At 34.8% G+C, this 22,080-nt stretch overlaps 1 protein-coding gene across 4 annotated transcripts in view; it reads right to left on the reverse strand.

Annotated features, from left to right (window-relative positions):
- Window positions 1-17,192: 17,192 nt before the first annotated feature.
- Window positions 17,193-22,080, reverse strand: part of adgrb1a (adhesion G protein-coupled receptor B1a) — an 85,450-nt gene continuing 80,562 nt past the window's right edge. For 3 of the 4 annotated variants that reach the window (XM_056474930.1, XM_056474928.1, XM_056474929.1), the window contains exons 26-28: window positions 19,485-19,520; window positions 19,221-19,379; window positions 17,193-18,745 (exon numbers count right to left, since the gene is read on the reverse strand). In XM_056474930.1, coding sequence (XP_056330905.1) covers window positions 18,551-18,745; window positions 19,221-19,379; window positions 19,485-19,520 — 390 coding nt within the window. In that variant the 3' untranslated portion in view covers window positions 17,193-18,550. The remainder of the gene's footprint in view (window positions 18,746-19,220; window positions 19,380-19,484; window positions 19,521-22,080) is intronic. The other variant, XM_056474927.1, reaches the window with a different exon arrangement.

Below are 22,080 nucleotides of genomic sequence, written 5' to 3' on the forward strand. Positions count from 1 at the left end.
ATTAACCATGGATTTATTTTAGTAAAAGTATTGTAACCATAGAAACCAAAATATTCCCATATTAACGACATGCTGTTTTTCTTTGGTATTAATTAATCTATTAATGCTTCTGAAGCGGCAGATGCTATCATCCCTTGTCCACAATGTCCAGTTTGTTTTATTGTGGGCTTTCTGCATTGTTTGGTTGCGCAATTCTGATTGGGCAGAATGTAAGTGTGCTCACTCAATTGAATATTGAGACCATCACACACAGACAGCAGTCACGCATTTGCTCTGGGTGGGGGAAATTATATAATACATTTCATATCGCAGCCTCTTGCGATTAGCTAATCGAAACATTTAAAAAAATTGCACAGCCAATTATTTGCACAGCCCCACATTCATTTTCTTTTTGGCTCAGTCCCTTTATTAATCTGGGGTCGCCACAGTGGAATGAACCGCCAAATTATCCAGCATATGTTTTACACAGCGGATGCCACTCCAGCTGCAACCCATCACAGGGAAACACCCATACACACTCATTCACACACATGCACTACGGACAACATACCCGATTCAACTACAGTATACCACATGTCTTTGGACTTGTGGGGAAAACCGGTGCACCTGGAGGATGCACAGCCCTACGTGAAGTGTTATTCACTTTCTGACATAACCAAATAAATTAGTTTTTCAGGGCAGCACTGTGAACCTTAAATGGAGGCTGTATGTCATTAAATGATTCGTGTGCTACATATGCCTGACACAATTATTTTGTCCAGTATATAAAGGGTTGTAAAGCTTGAAAACCTCTTTTTACGGTGAACAGATATATATGCTTGATCATGTTTACACACAGTTCCTTGTAGAAGCCATTTTCAGTCAGAACTTGCTATCTAATTTCATAATTACAAAGCCTGAGAATATGTTCTTGCCTTTTTTCTACAACAGTTTAATTTTGAAAGTAGAGATTGCAAACTTTTTTCTGATTCATCCATGTAATTTTTGCCTTTATTATTATTGTAGGATAGTATATTTTGGCATGAAGCAAAGTTGAAAAGAGAATAACTTGTGTTTTATATACAACCATCTATACTTGCATATATACAGTGCCTATAAAAAGTCATCAATATATATCTATATCTATATATCGAAAATCTATATTTTTACTCACACTACACCCTGCCTTCAAAAGACCTTCAGGATAAATTTGTAGATAGGCAAAGGTTAGGAGAAGGCTACAAAAACATTTCAAAAGGCTGAAAATGTTATTTGGAACATGATTTGACTTCAGGCTGTAGGAAAAATAAAGCAATTATTTCAAAGGGGCGTGATAATTTTCTATAGGCACTATACAGTATGGCTGATGGTCATTAGTCCTTTAAGCAAGGATGGATTAATTAAATACAGTATACAGGGGTGGGCAAAGTTACATTGAAATGTTTTTTTTTATAAAATACCAAAAAAAAATATATAAAAAAATTAAGTGTATCAAAATCAACTACAAAATACAGCAGCCACGACAAGTATCCAAATAAAATACTGTATTTTGTATTTTTTAAAAATACTACAAAATACTTTTACAAGGGAGCATAATATATCTTTACAAACCTTCCATCAATAGGCATATTCGATCAGTCCCTTCAGCATTAAACTGACTTAGTGAAGTAAACAATGTTCAGCTTCTCTGCACCTCATTCACCTTTACTAAACATGAGTATTTATTCATTCATTTTCTTTTCGGCTTAGAAACTTTTTTAATCTGGGGTCGCCACAGCAGAATGAACCGTCAACTTATCCAGCATATGTATTATGCAGCAGATGCCCTTCCATCTGCAACCCATCACTGGGAAACATCCATACACACTCAGTCATACACTACGGCCAATTTAGCATACCCGATTCAACTACAGTATACCACATGTCTTTGGACTTGTGGGGAAAACCGGTGCACCTGGAGGATGCACAGTTCTATGTGAAGTGTTATTCACTTTCTGACATAACCAAAAAAATTGAATTTGAAAAATGAAAAAAAAAATTACATAAAAAAATAACTCACCCTCCACTTTTTCCAAAACCTTATCGAGTTTCATTATTTTGAAGAAGACACTGGAAAATATTTTGAAGAATTTTGGAAAACAAAACCTTTTTGGGGGGTGTTCAACAGAAAAAAAGAAACTCAATCATGTTGGAATGACTGAATACATTTTCATTTCTGGGTGAACTGTCCATTTAAACTTTTTTGTGGCAGATTTTTCATTAAATATGAATGAGTCAGTAGAGCTGCGTGTGAGTCTGTGTTTCCCCCATCTGTCAATAATGCGCATGAGTGAATGTGAGCGTGTGTTTTCTGAGGAAGGTGTTGAAAACAGGCTAACATTAATCACTGACTGAAGCAGACACAGATCGGTTGGGACGGGCCGTGGCCGGGCGTCAGTGTCTGAGACTGAGACTGACAGGCTTTAAATCAGACCCTGTCCGTGTCTGTCACTGCAGATTTATTCGAGACAGATATACCACCGCAGCTGGACCGCAAGGCTGGATGGAGGTCAGGAAACACACACAAAACCCTGAGCGGGACAGAGAGAGAAATCCCAAAGGGGAAATTTTTTAAAAATTGCTTCTGAAAGCGCTCATCTTTCCTCTCTTTGGAAAAGGTTTAGAAGGACTGTTAAACAAACAAAAGTCAATGACCATGTCAAAATCTAAGTTAAAGGGATAGTTCACACAAAAAAAATTAATTCTGCCATTTACTCATCCTCCACTTGTTCCAAACCTATTTGAGTTACTTTCTTTTGTTGAACACAAAGGACGATACTAAAGAATGCTGGAAACTGGTACATATTGACTTCCATACTATTTATTTTTCCTTTTATGGAAGTCAATGGCTACCGGTTTCTAACATTCTTCAAAATATTATGCTTTAGAACAGTGCTTCTCAACTAGGGCCACCAGCTCTCCTTAACCAAACACACCTGATTCGGATCAACAGCTCATTAGCAGAGACTGAAAGACCTGTAATGAGTGTGACAGACAAAGAAGACATCCAAAACATGCAGTGTTTGGGTTCCTCAAGGAACGTTGTTGAGAAAAACTGCTTTAGAACCCCTTGAGAGGGAATAAATGAAGAGTAAATTTTTTTTTTGGTGAACTTTAACCTGTTAATGGATGATACATTGCTTTTGTTTGACAGTACAAATGTTATTTTATAAACATGATCATAATACACTGTAAAGAATGTTTATTTTTACATTACTTGACTTAAAAAAACACTTTTTAACAATTTTTAGACATTATATACCATCGTGTCTGAGGTTGGTATCTTTGGAAAAAAGTATCTTAAACTTAAACTAATTATAATATTGCAATAAATATATTTTGTGGAATTCTCAGCATAATTTTTAAAAATTGTTTCTATTATTTATGAAATCTTTTAAATTTTTAATTTTTTTACATTTATACTTTATTTTTAAAATCTTGTATTTTATAAATAACTGATAAAGATTTTTTATATTTAAAAAAAATAAAACAGACAGTTCACACAAAAAAATAAATAATAATAATAATACAATTAATTAATAGAGCACTTTTCTCAGACCCAAAGCGCTAACAGGCATACAAGGCAAACAAAGCAGAACAATAAAAACAGTAAAAAAGACCACAAGTATATTTGAAGAGTTCAGATGCAAAACCCTCTAAATCCATCAGAGCTCTTTTCTTGTAAATGACCATTTTCTATCAGGCTCCTGTGATTAGGTTCAGAAGTTTCATTTCATATAGGTAATGATAAGGTTATTAGCTAGAAAATAAAACAACTTTTTTTTTCAAAATTTCACTTTAGACAATTTTAACACAATTTTAACAAGGCAGATTTTCCTTTCCGTCAAAACCAGCTAAATCCACTTGTGCTTTTTTGGCAAAACCCTCTAAATCCACCTATTGGGACAAGACAGTAAGTTGAAAATCACTAAAGATGCAATTAGAAATTATTATTACACAAACCACCGAAAATTAAAAAATATATAAATCTGTCAAGTAAGTGGCGGTTCATTCCACTGTAATAAACCAGGGAAAAAGCAGAAGGAAGATGAATGAATGAAATCTGTCAAATAAGTGCATTAATCAATAACATTGAAACTGACATTAATTAAATCTTAACAAATTGTTGTCATTTCTGATGTTTGGGGTTCATATTTAATGTAAGTAGAACAATGTAAACATTGTAAACTAAGCTTGTTAGATTCAAATAATGTAAAAATAGTGTAAAAACACTGTGAAACACCAATATCTGTGCATTGTCCATTAATAGAAAAAGCTGATCAGACATATAGGTACTATGAAGTAATCTAAACAATGTATAGTTTTATACATTATACTTATCTTTAAAAAATAGCTTACATTAGTAAATAAAACACAGGGTAGGCCTACTGGGCAAAAAAGGGATGTCTCTCAGACAATTTTAGAAGCTGTCATTGAATGAATGAAATTCATTCTCATCATACTCAAGGTCTTGGTCTCTTTTTCGTCTATTGTTTATCCTCCTATTGTATATCTATTGCATCCACGTGGGATAAAACAATGGCATCTTAACACTGTCTTTCGCGAAACGCAGTTGCCTTTTAATGTATAGTAAATCTGACTTATTTAAAGTGGCGTCACTGCAAAAAAAATTATGAATGCATGCTACACTTCCGACAGTCGGACAGGCTCATCAAACTCCGTCTTTTAAAATCGAAAGCGGAATGAAACAGTCTCCTCATAAAGCCGGTGTATCAGCGCGCTGTTACATTGCAACATGATTTGATTCGCACCTTCTTATTGGTTCTCGGGATATAGCGGCTTTTGCTGTCAAAGGCAAGTGGCATTTAGCGCTTTTGCCAACAAACTGTTTCAAATTTTCATTTTGGGACAAAAACCATCCGTTTAAGTAATTATTTGTAAAGTTTGCTTGCAATTTCCGACCGCCTATAATTGAAAGTTTGTTTAAGAAACTTTGTCTTGTTAACAATTAATTTTCTAAAGCTGCGTCATTTTTGCATTTGGGAAAATAAATATATTAACTGTTTGAATGAAACAATGCCAAATAACCACATATTGCTTCTCCAGCTTCCTGTTTACAAACTGGTGAAATGAATGAATTAAAAGATCAACGCTGTAGCACTGCATATAAATAGAGGAAGATGAAGCTGCAAGTCAATTTTGATACTTTCAGACAGCACCTATCTATTTTTAATAATGCAATTAGATCAGGCTGGTTCGCTCATTCCGCTAAATTGGTCTCCAAGAAGCAGAACAGCCCAAGGGTGCTATTCTGGCCCATTGACAGGCTTTAAACGCCCCTGTTAGAAGTCATCCTGACATAATCCCAGGCTTGAAATGTGATAAACTGGCAGTGTTCCATACAAAAGTGGCAACAGTTCGGGTGATACAAACAGAACATTTGAAAAAAGTGCATTTGAGTCTGATATTGATCAATTATCACTGCAGAAAAATAATAATAATATTTTATACACATATATATATACATATATATATATATATATATATATATATATATATATATATATATATATATATATATATATATATATATATATATATATATATGTAATTTGTTTTTTTCCCCAGTTTCTGTTTAACAGAGAGTTTTTTTCAACACATTTCTAAACATAATAGTTTTAAAAACTCATTTCTAATAACTGATTTATTTTATCTTTGCTATGATGATAGTAAATATTATTTTACTAGATATTTTTCAAGATAATAAGATTTTTCACTTCTATACAGCTTAAAGTGACATTTAAAGACTTAACTAGGTTAATTAGGTTAACTAGGCAGGTTAGGATAATTAGGCAAGTTATTGTATATATATATATATATATATATATTTTTTTTTTTTATTATAATTTTTTTGTATTATTATTTAATGTTCTTCGAAGGAAGTGATTAAGTTTGAAATTTTGAATAGAAGCTACTCATCAGGTAAAAAAGAGAGAGAGAAAAAAAAATGCATCTAAAAGGATCGTGCCATGCCATTTTTAATTTATTAATTTATTTTTTATTTAATTGATTGAAAAGAACTTATTCTGTGGCATAAAAGTGAAAATACTGAACCTACTGTATACAAAGGACCCTAAAAAAATGCAAATTTTAAGAAAATTTCTGATGACTTTTAGAGGCTTTTACATCTGAACTCTTCATATTAAATAATTTTTTTTAATTTATGCAAAATGTAGCATTTACAATAATATGAGAAAAGAATATTGGATTTCTAATAATAATATTAGAAATATATTATTAAAAATATAATAATTGCTAACATGATTGACATTTATGTTTTCAAATTTTATATATATATATATATATATATATATATATATATATATATATATATATAAATTTGTATAATAATTTTTATAATAAATTTTCAATAAAAAAACATTTTTTATTAAAATACATTTTTTTCCATTAAAAACATTATATATGAAAGGTTCTCAATGTTACACTCAAAATTAAAAAAATACGCAGTTTGCTGCGCTGAAAAGTTTAGGCTTTGTGAACTCTGACCTGTGAAATCACATCACAAGATTGCGTGAGACCAATCGAAAATCAAAACATGACTTCTCAGGGCAGGAATTTAAAACATGGACCAATCGCTTGCTTTAATGTCTAATCATCTGGTTTAATCCTGCCCATTTTCACAGCGCCGTACAGCAGAATTTCGTACGCACAAACTCTAGTGTGACCGCAGCATTAAGCTGCTGTCACACTGGGCTTTTCCTCCCATAGACTTCCATTCATATGCACGCGAATGCGTCAGACCAGAAACGCAAGGTCATGCGTTAAGTTTCGCAGTTCGCTGTGGTGCAAAGATCAAGCTTGGTGAACTCTGACCTGCGAAATCGCATCACTTAACTGCGTGAGACCAATCGAGGATCAAAACAGGACCTCTCTGGACAGAAATTTAAAACATGGAGCAATCGCTTGCTTTTTTAATGTCTAAACAAATTGTTTAATCCCGCCCCTTTTCGCAGCGCCGCACGACAGAATTTCGCACACACAAAGCCCAGTGTGACCGCAGCTTTATACAATGACTTGCCTTATTACCCTAACCTGCCTAGTTAACCTAATTAACATCGTTAAGCCTTTAAATGTCATTTTAAGCTGTATAGAAGTGTCTTGAAAAAGATCTAGTCAAATATTATTTACTGTCATCATGGCAAAGATAAAACAAATCAGTTATTAGAAATGAGTTATCAAAACTATTATGTTTAGAAATGTGTTGAAAAAAATCTTCTCTCCGTTAAACAGAAATTGGGGAAAAAATAAATTGTGGGCTAATAATTCAGGGGGGCTAATAAATCTGACTTCAAATGTATATATAGTAGACATTAAAATGTTTTTTAATTATTGGACAAACATATTGTTATTGATTTATTTCGAATCCCCTTTGATGCTTTTATTGCGCTGTTTGCACGATTGCTTTTATTGACGGAGCTGCATGAGATGAGAGCTAATGAGAACGACAGCAGCGAGTGCCTTCCAAGTAATTTTGCCAATTTTACCTGATGAACAAACACATATGGAGCAAAATTGCATGGCTGAAATACTGAAAGGTGATTTCCATATAATTGAATCCAGATTACATTTAATTAGGCCTCATTTGACGTGACTGAAAGCACATCCCTGGAACACACACATACATATGGCTTATAAAGATTCAAAGAAGGTAATTTGTCTGTTCAGATGTCACATTATAACTAATGCTACTGTGTGAAGAGAAACCCGAAAACATGCGTTTTAATAATCACACGCATACTGCAATATAGTCTTTTAATACGGGATACATGTAGTGAAGGAGGAAAGTTTACATGTGTTAAAAACATATTTACAGTACTGTTTTTTTGCTAATTGCGGGAGATTGATGTGCATTTCATTATACATTTATGCTTTCCACACCCATTTAGAAGAAGTTGTCTTGGATTAACCCTTGATAGCTGTTTACAAGACAATTTCTATCCAAAGACTGGGCCTTAAAGCGCAAACATCTAAAAACGGGTTTTAAATGCAAGTTCTTGAAAACAACTGTTATTATCTCTATGTAAACTACAATTTTTTTATGCAAATGAAGTCTGTACTTTAATTACTTTTGTGAACATGCCAAAATATGGGTTTAATAAATGTTAAATCATCCCAGATATGTAAAAAATATATATATTACACTAAAAACATAAAAGTTTAAGTGAGCATAATACTTTTTATTACTTAAAAAAATAGATATTTAAAATATCAGATGGTAAATAAGCAAAACTATAGTTGTTTTAATGATAGCTGCAATGTATTTATTTATTAATGACTCTTAATTTGTATTTTTGGGGCTGCACTGTGATATTTAGATACTATTTTTTTAATCTTTCATGATTTTTTTTGGTTCTAATTGTTATGTTGACATATGTGTGACAAATATGTGATGTGAAAAAGGATTTTTTAAAATTAATTTTGTCTCTTTTTCTTTTCATTAAACAATTGTATTTGTAATGCATAAAGGTGATATATTAACCAAACTTCTCTTGAGTGTGATATGCCTTGCATAATAATAAAGGTTTTTTTGCAGAAGTAGATGAAGTTGATAGTAATGCAAAGACCTGATTGTCTTAAATTAACTTGAGCTCTGCAGCTAAACTTCCTTTGAGCAGAGATGGAACTAAACACAGAATATTTGCAGTTGATAAGTTCTGTGCTTTTAATGCTGTGCAGAGAATTTGTAGACAAAGAGGATGTATGTATGGGTGCGGCCAACGGAGGACTGGAGAATGATTGACAAGTGACGAATTCCACTAAACTTCACCTGTTAATATCAGCTGTGTAAAAAAGCTCAAGTCAGGAAATGTAAATTGTTGTGCACCTCCTGAATGTAACTCTTGCATTGCATTGGGGATTACCAGAAAATGTTCTAATTTGTTCCAATTTTGACAATTTATTTTGTATAAGTATTGTTCCACTGAATTAGGGTGTATTCTCTAACTGATTGGTTCCCAAATTGAAGGTCGGGACGCTATGGGGGGTTGCAAGTCAATGAGCGGGAGGGGGGGGGGGGTTGCTTGATGATATCCAAAAGTCTCATACTGTATCTATTATTAAACTATTAGAATTACCATTTTATCCATAACCTGCAGAAGATAAAATAGTATTTACAATTGCGTAAAAAACAACATGGAAATAAAAAGCCATCAGCATTTAAATTTTTTTTTCCCATTGGATTGCGATCCCTGGATTGTTTACATTATATTAATGACACAGCAATAGTGGCAGATGCAGCAAATTGATTTTACTGCACGATGTTAAACTTTGACTTTACACACTCACGTACATTAAAAAAGGCCACAACTGAACATGAAGGATGATCTTCAAATCAAAATGTCCTAAACAATTGAATAATGACTATAAAAAATGATATGGTTGTGAGACTGCTGCACTTTTTTTGTGCTGTCAATATGCTCATGTTTATATAGTTCCTATTGGTGTGTGTGCACGTTGTGTGCAATGTATGTATGTTTATAACCACCTTCGAAGATAGCGGGAGTTGCGAGCCACTGGAATTGTTATTTTGGGGGTTGCGGGCTAAAAAGTTTGGGAAACCCTTCTCATGGTTAACAAAAGTTTCAATTTTGCAAAAAAAAATCATTTTAGCTTAAAAAATACATATTTAAACCACGTTATTGTTTTGATAATTCATCATTTGTCTCACTGCAGAACTGTTAAAATATACATCCAAAAGTCAACTAAGCACTGCAGAAATCTCCCACCACTTTGCAAATAATGGCAAATCTATCAGTTAGCAACATGCAGAAAGTGTTTGGAAAAGTACACAGAAGCACTGATTGACAGACAGATGGATGATAAACTGCAGTCCATTATCGTCCCATAATCCTGCTATTTAAAAACTAATCAAAACTTGCATTTATTTTGTAGGAGAGAGCGGGGAAGAATGTAACATGGGACGAAAGTAACAAGGCGATTTTCTCAAAGCCCTGACAACATTTGCTTTCCAGGCTATAACAGCACATTCAGCATGCAACCCTTGATGGAGCTGTGCAACCCTTGATGGAGCTGTGTCCAGTGGTTAGGTCCAAATTTCAGTTTTTAAATTATTGTAGTGATTCTTTTTTCTTATTACAAGTTGTGTTTCTGTTTTCAAGGATCACACTAATGATCAATCTACAAGTTATAGTTATTTAGTGCAAGAACACATCCTTAAGTTTGCAATATCGGAGTTCCTGTGGGGACAAAAGTAACACTGTTATTTACACTCACCTGCCACTTTATTAGGTACATCTTACTAGTATCGAGTTGGACCCACTTTTGCCCTCAGAACTGCGTTAATCATTCGTGGCATAGATTCAACATGATACTGGAAATACTTCCCCGAGATTTAGGTCTATATTGACATGATAGCATCACACAGTTGCTGCAGATTTGTCAGCTGCACATTCATGATGCGAATCTCTCGATCCACCACATCCCAAAGGTGCTCTATTGGATTGAGATTTGGAGACTGTGGAGGCCATTTGAGTACAGTGAACTCATTGTCATGTTCAAGAAACCAGTCTGAGATGATTCGCGCTTTATGACATGGCGCGTTATCCTGCTGGAAATAGCAGAAGATCAGAAGATGGGTATAAAGTGGTCATAAAGGGATGGACACGGTCAGCAACAATACTCAGGTAGGCTGTGGCATTGACACGATGCTCAACTGGTAGTAACGGACACAAAGTGTGCCAAGAAAATATCCCCACACCATTACATCAATACTACCAGCCTGAACCATTGATACAAGACAGGATGGATCCATGCTTTTTGATGCTGAATTCTGATCCTACCATCCGAATGTCACAGCCGAAATCGAGACTCATCAGACCCGGCATCATTTTTCCAATCTATTGTCCAATTTTGGTGAGCCTGTGTTAATTGTAGCCTCAGTTTCCTGTTTTTAGCTGACAGGAGTGGCACCCGGTGTGGTTCTGCTGCTGTAGACCATCTGCCTCAAGGTTGGACATGTTGTACGTTCAGGGATGCTCTTCTGCGTACCTTGGTTGTAACGAGTGTTTGAGTTACTGTTGCCTTTCTATCAGCTTGATAGAAATTGAGCCATCAATCTGGCCATTCTCCTGACCTCTGGCATTAACAAGGTATTTGCGCCCACAAAACTGCCATTTACTGGATATTTTCTCAATTTCTGACCATTCTGTGTAAACTCTAGATCTGGTTGTGCATGAAAATCACAGTAGATCAGCACTTTCTGAAATACTCATACAGCAGCAACAACCATGCCATGTTCAAAGCCACTTAAATCACTTTTCTTTTCCATTCTGATGCTCGGTTTAAACTGCAGCAGATCATCCTGACCATGTCTTCATGCCTAAATGAACTGAGTTGCAGTCATGTGATTGGCTGATTAGAAATTTGCCTTGACAAGCAGTTGGACAGGTGTACCTAATAATGTGGCCAGTGAGTATATGCCCCTCTGCTAATAGCCATAGCATATTTTTCACTCCCACATTAGAGTTTGCACTGTTTTGATTATTGTGTTTTATAAAATTTATGCAAGTTGCCAATAATAAACAAAAAATAAATAAAAAATTGTAACATTTTGCACTGTTGAATAGCTTTTGAAACATTTGATGGGACTGAAATTTAAAAAGAAAATGCAGTTTAATATTTATTGCAAAAATAAAAGGACAAAATATGTTTGCATTTAACCTTAACAAGGTCATAGTCAGATATATTTAAAATTAACAAGATTAAGATAGTAAATCAAGCAAATATTGTTCTACTTTTGACCCTATCGATCAAAAGTAACAATGTGCAATTTATGTTTAAAGTTAAATTATTTTGAAGTTGTTCTACATTTTTTCAAAATACCACCCGATAATGGCGGTGTGGTGGTGCAGTGAGTAGCACCTCACAACAAGAAGGACGCTGATTCAAACTTCGGCTGCAGTTAGTATTTCTGTGTGGAGTTTGTATGTTCTTCCCGGATTCATGTGGGTTTCCTTTGAGTGCTCTGGTTTCCCCCACAAGTCCAAAGACATGCGCTATAGGTGAATTGGGTAAGCTAAATTGTTCATAATGTATGTGTGTGAATGAGTGTGGGTGTTTCCCAGTGATGGGTTGCAGCTGGAAGGGCATCGGCTGCATAAAACATATGCTGGATAAGTTGGCGGTTCATTCTGCTGTGGCAACCCCTAATGAATAAAGGGACTAAGCCGAAAAGAAAATGAAAGAATGAATGAACCACCCGATATTGATAGACCACACTTATAAGTAATCACAGTAAAAATACATTTCTGACTAAAATATTATGTTTTAAAAATAGGTTTTTATGAAAAATCTCGCTCTCCCCAATATTCATCGTGCTTTTTGAATATCGTGTTGTTGGTCTGTCGAATATTTATGATAAAGTGTCAGTCATGCAAGCTGCAAACCAGACTAGCAGTACCTATGATTGATATTAGCAATAAACCAAAGAATCAAATTATCCACCAACCAAATAACCTGGAGCCTCATTACACACAGTGGGCTACTTATTAGTGCTTATTAATTATACGGTAGAATAAAAACATTCCAAAAGGTCACACTCGAAACATAGGTCAAATCATTATAGCATAGGTTACATACATGCCTTCTTTTGTCTCGACGACATGGACGCCCAAATTGTTTCGTCTCACTTCCACACGCTTCGTTAACTCAAAGTTTAATTAGGATATCATGTTCAGCTGATGGGTACCATATCACACCAACCTTTCCATGTGCGGGGTTTATAAACGGTCCCTTCCATAGAATACACCTCATAAACGTCTGAAAGATGTGTTTAGCGGGACTGTAATTGTTGTATTAAACGGGCTCCACAGGCTAGTTTATTGGTCCGCACAGCTCACAGTCTAAACCCGCCATGATTCCCGCGCTTCGGTAGATGGAGATCTCGGAAAACAGATGTCCTCATGCATTAGTGAGCCGATTGTAAAAGATTAACTCTCGCCAATGAGACAAAGCCAGTGGGGTTATGTTCATTCAATTATTACTTTGATATTCCTCAGCTGTTTCCTCTCTCAGCTGTGTTTGTGTGTTGTTGAGTTTATGTAGTTTTGTTCACCCAAACCGGCTACTTTAGGGATCTTGTATTTAAAGGGATAGTTCACCCACATTTGAAAAGTCAGCCATCATTTACTCACCGTTGACTTGTTTTAATACCGTTTAAGTTTTTTTCATTATGTTGAACACAAATGAAGAATGTTGGAAACCTAAGCACTGCTAGCATTTTTTTCCTACTATGTAAATGTTTACAAAGACACAATAGCCTACTCAGATTTTTAAGTTTCCTTCAGATACTGCGGTTTCCCCCACAGTCCAAAGACATGCGCCATGTGTAATTTTCTCATTCTAATATAAAAATAATTGAACATGATCAAAGAAAAACACTGCTAATCTATTTGGATGTGTGCATTCTGTCAGAACGCAAGTTTTTGTTACAATCTTTGTGATATAGAAGCCATTACACTTAGTATTAAACATTTTTGACTGAAGTTTGCTTAAAGCCTATGCAATATTGTCAGCTAGCAGTGTCAAAATTCACAAAAATGTGTTAAAATGGATTTCAAAACGGAGAATGTAAAAATAATAACTAATTTAGACTTTTAAAAACTAGATTTGCATGTCAGTGATGGTAAAAACAACACTGGCTAAAACTGATACATACAGTATAATGGTTCTAATAATTTCTTTCCCTTTTGTCCCATCCTTCTGTTAAATTATTTCACATATATTAAAGCACATTCTTTGTTGTTGCAGCAGCAGCAGCGGATTAACGGTCATACTCCAAATGTATTTTCGAAAATATTAATCTTTCAATTTTATTACAACCAGTGATGTATTAAAAAAGTGTTGAGTAACTAATGCTGACATAATTAGGTTCAGGACACTGGGCTGCTCTGTGGTGACATGAAATTAATGTCCTCCATTTGCAACATGGCCACATTTTCCCTCCCACCAGATTCCTGAGACTCTAAACCTAATGCATTCTTTTAATCGAATAATAACACACATTTATTATCGCCAGCATTTACAACTGCTAAAATCTTTATCAGTGGATTTATGGGCTCCCCAGATCAAAATCAGAGCTGTGTTGTTCTCATATAGTATTTAGAAATGATTTAATATCTTGATTATATTTTTGCATCTTTTCATCCATCTATATATCTGTCTATTCGTCTTTACATCCATCCATCCATCCATCCATTTGTCAATGTACCTATTCATCTATCCTACTATTCATCAATCAATTTATCTGTTCATCCATTCATCTGTCCATCCATTTATCAGTTCATGTATCTGTCTGCCAATCAAAACTTATTCATCCATGTTTGTCCACATATAAATCCATTTGTTTATCTGTCTTTGTCTTCATCCTTCCATTTATAAGTTTATACATCTACCTATCTATCCATCCGTCCATCTATTTAAGACCCATCCATTAATTTATCCGTCCTATAGTATCTATCAATCCATCCATCCATCCATCCATCCATCAATTTGTCTATGTCCGTAGTCATGCATACTGTAGCTTTTCCATATATTCATCTATCTTTCCATCCATCAATATATTTGTCCATTTGTCTTTCTATTCATCCTTCCATTGAGCTGTTCATCCATTCATCTGTCAGTTCATCCGTCCATTCAACCATTCACCAGTTTATATATATCTCTATCTGTCCATCCATCCATCCTTCTATCTGTTTAAGACCCATCCATTAATTTATCTATCCTATAGTATCTATCAATCCATCCATCCATCCATCAATTTGTCTATGTGCGTATCCATTCATTGCTTTTCCAAATATCCAGTCCATCCATCCATTCAACTATTTACCAGTTTATCTCTCTCTCTCTTTGTACATCCATCTATTACAGTTTTCTCTTTTGGTTTGGCTTATTTCTTGAAACAGGAATTACATTCTCAACACCATAAGGTTGTTTTGTAAAACAGTCTTACAGTTCAGCACAACACTATAGCTCACTTAAAAGCTAAAAGCTCATATATTTCCCAAAACTGTTCACTCATGTGTCAAAACTAAATTTCCTTCTCATTTAAACAGTCAGTGCCCCCAAAATCCTTTGTCCCTTTGGCATTGCGTAAGCATTGCAAGTCAAAACGTTAATTGTTTTGTCACTATTGTAGAGGACCATTGAAATATCCCTCATGTCCACCTTTCAGTCTTAGCCCAGTTTTTGAAAATGGTTTCTCTACTTCTTTTTGTCTTTTGACTGAATGCAATTGTGTATAAAACTAAATAAAATAAATTTATAAAAAGGATTTTAGTTTAAGTGTAGCCTCCAAGGTTTGACATCACACATTGCACTCATACTGCCAAGGAAATTGTAACCATTGTCAATCACACACAAAGTAATTTCCATACATCAGAATAAAACAAAATATACTGTAATATAAACACACAAACAAATTATATGCAGCCTGCAGTGCTTGATTGGTCACCTGAGATGTGTGAAGTTCCTCCCCTTGGTCAAGTTCTAGTTTCACCTGACTGTCAATTGCTGTAATAAATGTATCAAATGTTCCATGGATTTATATGTGGTATTCATTGTATTATGTTCTTGACGAATTTTGACAATTGAATAGACTATTGTACATGTGATGACTTATACAATGAAATGACGCTGACATATTTTGTAGCGAACAACCATTGAACTGAGAATCAACCATCAGTTTAGATCAACTAGATCTATTCACTTGGAAATTCTGCTAAATGTTGGCTACCTGTACTTAATCATTTGCAAAGATGTACTTAGACATTTGCTATTTGATGAAATGAATGAGAAAAATCAAGTCTGTTGTGAACAATTGCCAAGTGATTTGGAGGTTTGTCCATGTTGTTTTGAGAATGTAATTTCTGTTTCAAGAAATGAGCCAAACCAATAGAGAAAAACTGTAATTTATCCATTCTATAGTATCTATTAATCCATTCAACCAATCATCCATCCATCCGTCTATGTACATATCCATTCATTGCTTTTCCAAATATTCATCAATTTGTCCATCCATCAAATCTGTCTTTCTATTCATCCTTCTATTGACCTTTTCATCCATTCATCTGTCAGTCCATCCATCCATTCAACCATTTACCAGTTTATATATCTCTCTATCTTATCCATCCATCCTTCTATCTTTTTATGGCCCATCCATCTATTAATTTATCCATCATATAGTATCAATCAATCCATCCAACCATCCATCTGTCTATCCATTCATTGGTTTTCCATGGATTCATCCATTTGCCCATACATCAATCTATTCATCCATCTGTCTTTCTATTCATCCCTCCATTTATCTGTTCATCCATTCATCTGTCCGTCCATCCTTCCATCAACTTACTAGTCCATGTATCTGTTTATCCGTCCTTCTTTACATCTACTCATGATTCATTCGTCCATCTATCCAACCAACAATTTATCTATTCATCAGTTTACCAGTTCATGTATCTCTGTCTGCCCATCCAACTTTCTAACTATTCTTACTATTCATATTCATCCATGTTTGTCTACATATCAATCTATTTGTCCATCTGTCTTTCTGTCCAACCAACCATTGATTATTTATATCAGTCCATCCTTTCAACCATTTACCAGTTTATATATATATATATATCTGTCTGTCATTCATCCTTCTATATATTTATGACCCATCCATCTACTAATTCATCCATAGTTTCAATCAATCAATCAATCAATCAATCAATCAATCAATCAATCAATCAATCAATCAATCAATCAATCAATCAATCAATCAATCAATCAATGCTTGTCCATATATCAATCTATTTGTCCATCTGTTGATCTGTTCATCCATTAATCTATCTATCTATCTATCTATCTATCTATCTATCTATCTATCTATCTATCTATCTATCTATCTATCTATCTATCTATCTATCTATCTATCTATCTATCTATCTATCTATCTATCTATCTATCTATCTATCTATCTATCTAACCGTCCGTCAGTCCGTCCGTCCGTCCGTCCGTCCATTCGTCTGTCCATCCATCCATCCATCCATCTATCTATCAACAGTAAAACCAAAAAGTTTTAAAGAGATATAAATACGACATCTTTCCCTTTATTATATAGATATACTTTTTTTATTAGAAATATGACACATTCATTTTGTGCTCTGAAAACTGTACAATAACAAAGAAACCCCAGTGAACTTAAAAAAGGGAGTGTGGAAAGACAGGAAGAGGAAGAAGAGGAGGAGGAGGGCAGGGCTCTGATGGTGGATAATTCAGGCAAGAACGTATCATCTGGAGTGACAGTCAGTGAAACCGAAACACACACCGTTACATGATGTTACAGAACACAGAGATAGTCCAGTAACCCGATGAGATTTGAGGAAGGGGGATGGGGAGAGGGAGGTTTTCAGAATCTCAATGATGTCTATAATAATGGTAACAATATTCCCCAAGCACAGTAAGAAAGATATTTATAGGCTAAAATTCATTTTGTAGAACTCTTCTGGAAATAATTACAATGCTGTACAACAGGACTCTGAGGAGTGAGTCTTGTGCTTTCTCTGCATGTGTGTGCGACCACAATCTAACCAGAGAATAACACCCCTCTGCGCTTTCAGATATAAGACTATTTGTAATATATATATATATATTTATATATTCATATTCATCTCCGTTTCTCTTTCTGAACATATTCTGAGATACAGCAGTTTGTTTCAGGTCTCTCAGCTCCAGTGATTCTGATGAAAACATCAAGCGGATGAAAGCGTGTCGGTTCTGATGACCCCACCAATTTGACCAGCCTCCATCCGGGTACGTCCCGCTGATGGCACTGGACATTGACTGACTGTTGAAGGATGTGCAGGTCGTGCGGTGCTCGGGACAGCACAGTTGAGGGCTGCACTGGCTCAGAAGGGCATTGGACACAGATTAACAGTCATATGCAAATGGCTCGGGGTGATAATGTCTCCTCTTTCGCCCCGAGAGTACGCGTGTATGTCACACTGATCAACAACGATGATAATAATACTAATAATATTCAAAAATTGGATTTTTGAATGATGACTGATTACTGCTGGGCAGTTATTTTCTTCCGCAACACTCTTGATGATCACTAATAAGTGTGTGTTTGTGTGTGTCCAGAGGTGTAAGAAATTGAAGGCCACTCACTAAGGCTCATCGCGGGTCACCATTCAACTTGCCCAGTTCCTGCTAGCGCCAGCTCATTAGCATTGCAACAGGCTTAGACCTGGATTTTTCGAAAGTGTTATGATTCGCTTTGACATTAAGGAAAAGGCCATTCCAGGATTACGAAAAAACAAAAAACAGAGAATAACACAACTCAAAAAATTGCACAGCCATGTTGCTTTCTCGCTCTCTCTCTCTCTCTTTTTTTTATCAGCATCTTGCATACTTTTTCTTCAATATGGTTCCTTCTCTTTTTTCCCTGTGGGTTGAGTTTGTTCTGTTGGTCTGAATGCTCTGGGGTCTTTCAGACCTCCGTCTGTAGGTCCATGATCTCCTGGCCCACTAGAGGGATGGTGGCACTGGCCTTCTCCCACTCCACTGCCTGCATCTCCAGCGGTGAGGCCTGCAGTGGCTCTAGCTCCTTGCGCACCCAAGATGGAGGAGAGTGAGTCTTCCTGATGCCCTCCCATGCCCGCTTACTGGGGGTCTGCTGCTTGTCCTGCATTAACAATATAGAGAAATGTTTGGGTTAAGGTTTAGTGCAGATCAATCAATAAAAACACATACAGTGCTCAGCATAAATGACTACACCGCATTTTGAAAATTTATATTTTCATTCATTTCACAGTGAATCTAGGTAATATATTTTGATGCATTTTTAAAAAACGATGTATTTATTACGATAGTATTTTAATCAAAGAACAGCTTTAGAAATGGACAGATAATACATTTAAATTGATGCAAAATATTGCAAAAAAATTTTTATTTATATATATTTATATATATATATATATATATATTTTCTTTTTTATGTATTTTCCAAATTATGTTTAACAGAACAAGGAGGTTTATTGATCCCACTGACCCCATACTTTGGTAGTGAGTGTGTGTATATATATATATATTCCACACAATCCCAACAATGACAACAGGAAATATCTACAAGTTAATAGAGGATGAATATAATCTCCTACACTAAGGTTGGTTTTGTCGCTTCCTCCTGATGAAATGCTCCATCTCTTTCCAGGTTTGCAGTCGACTGGAGGAGAGTCTCTGTCCTTCTCTGCATGCTGCAGTTTGCGGTTCAGGTCCTGAAACATGTCTTGATGACGCTTCCGTGTGTGCATGATCTTCTGCAAGATGATCAAAAAAAACACACTTCAGTCCCTGTGCTGAGGCCAATGAAAACACACCACTCAAGACTGCTGTCATTTGTGGAAGATTTACATTACACTGACCTCAAAGTCCAGCTCTGCATAGCGTGATTTTCGTCTCTAAAAGGGCAAATAAGAAAAAAAAATAAATAAATAAAGGATGTTATTGTGTGTCCTTCCAGAGTGGTCTTGGAATAATAAAAGTATATGGGTCATTCTCAAAATATAGTGGTTAAATATATCCTTAGGCTTTTCAGTCATAAAAAAAGTCTTTAGATATTTATTTAACTTTAAAAAAATAGAATTTGATAACAATTTACTATATAAGGCATAATGGTTTATTATAGGTTACACTGACCCTATTAATGCCTGTTTTTTTTTTGTTTGTTTATTTATTCTAATTGTGTTTGTCCAGTTTAATTTTTTTATTGTTTTTAAACATATAAAAGAAATTAATAATTTAACAAAATAGTTTAATATAATAATGATATAATATAATATAAATATTTTGTTAAAAAAATGACCATTTTAAGGAAAGATTATTAACCCCTTTAAGCTAATTTTTTTTTCGGTTGTCTACAGAACAAACCATCATTATACTATAACTTGCCTAATTACCCTAACCTGCCTAGTTAACCTAATTAACCTAGTTAAGCCTTTAAATGTTGCTTTAAGCTGTATAGAAGTGTCTTGAAAAATATCTAGTAAAATATTATGTACTGTCATCATGGCAATGATAAAATAAATCAGTTATTAGAAATGAGTTATTAAAACTATTATGTTTAGAAATGTGTTGAAAAATGTGTTAAAAACACAGAAATTGGGGAAAAAAATAATCAGGGGGCTAATAATTCTGACTTCAACTATATATATATATATATATATATATATATATATATATATATATATATATATATATATATATATATATATATATATATATATAGTGCTCAACTTAATTGAGTTTTTGAAAATGAATATTTTATCCATTTCTCATTAAATGTAGGCAATACAGTTTGGTGCACCAAAAATATTTAGAAATTAAAGATAATACAATTAAATTTCTTGCCTCACAGCAAGAAGGTCGCTAGTTCGAGCCTCGGCTGGGTCAGTTGGTGTTTCTGTGTGGAGTTTGCATGTTCTCCCTGCGTTCACGTGGGTTTCCTCCGGGTGCTCCGGTTTCCCCCACAGTCCAAAGACATGTGGTACAGGTAAATTGGGAAGGCTAAATTGGCCATAGTGTATGAGTGTGAGCGAGTGTGTATGGAAGTTTCCCAGAGATGGGTTGCGGCTGGAAGGGCATCCGCTGTGTAAAACATATGCTGGATAAGTTGGCGGTTCATTCTGCTGTGGCGACCACAGATTAATAAAGGGACTAAGCTGAAAAGAAAAAGTTTCAACTAAATTTTTTTTCTTTTTTTTTTGCTTCTCCTGATTTTCCTCTTTTTAAAATTTGTATTAAATAATTTTTTATAACATAAATTTGGATGTACTAGATTTTGGACCGTTATCGTAAGTTATTTTGTTAGATTAGCTCCAGATTTGACATCAACTTATCCAGCATATGTTTTACACAGCATATATAAAAATATATATATATATATATATTTTTTTTTTTTATTTGTTTTTGTATTTTGTATTATTACTTTTAACATGAAGTTCTGTAGTTAACTAAAACTAAAACCATATAAATATAAAATAAATGCATTTTATTTGAACAAATAAATAAATATTATAATTAATAAAAACCTCAATAATTATTAAAAAGAAAAACCGTCTTGTCATTGGTGTCAAAATAAAGTTATTAAAAACAAATATAAGGCTAATTTCAAGACATGACTTTTGATTAGTAATAATGTCTAATAAAGATTATTGTTGTTAAAACTTCACTTTATTGAAACATTTAACATTTAGTAACATTTTCAACTATTTGAGAATGACCCAAATGCAGTAAGCAGAGAAAGAAGGGTTGCAAAATTTTAGTGTTTAGGGTGGACTTTGAGTTAGCGTTGTGTGTTTTATACTTTGCACGTTTCCGGTGAGCTCCTGGCACGAGCGTGCAGTAAACAGCTTGTGACCGAATGGCCTTTCTTTAGCCTGTCGGAGAGCGTCTGACATTCTGACTGCAGCTGTGCGAGCGCAATGCATTCTGGGAGTGTGTTTGGCCTGAGGTGAGGAGGAATCCGCGCTTGTCATCTGCTCCCTTTTAAAGCACGAGCAAAATCTGACCTTTCTTTTCTGAGAGGGATAATTACGAATGTGGAAGGCATCATTTAAGCAGCCTTCTTTCATTTCTTCCTCCCCGAAATGGCCGTTTTATTTCATTCCGTTAAGTGTTTCGGTGTTGTTTTCATTGGCTGATGTCAGTTGAAATGTAATTCTGAGCCACGTAATGACAGTCCTCAACACAAACATGCTTTTTTTCCTTCACTCTGCACATAAATTAGGACATTCGCTCCCTTGTGGCAAAAATGACAAACACTGATGCGAATTCACAGATGGGTCTGCAGCACAAATTTCTCTGGACCAGAAACCAAAAAAGTGTCCATCAGTAATGTGGAACAATCAAAGTAAGCGTGCAAAAAAAGCGGATGAAAAGATGTTGTGATTTCAAACAGATCAAAACCAGCGTCCACAGAGCCATGGAATGTTAATGGAGAGTCTTTCAGAAAGCGATGGT

This window comes from Danio aesculapii, chromosome 16, assembly GCF_903798145.1.
Source record: "Danio aesculapii chromosome 16, fDanAes4.1, whole genome shotgun sequence".
NCBI lineage: Eukaryota > Metazoa > Chordata > Actinopteri > Cypriniformes > Danionidae > Danio > Danio aesculapii.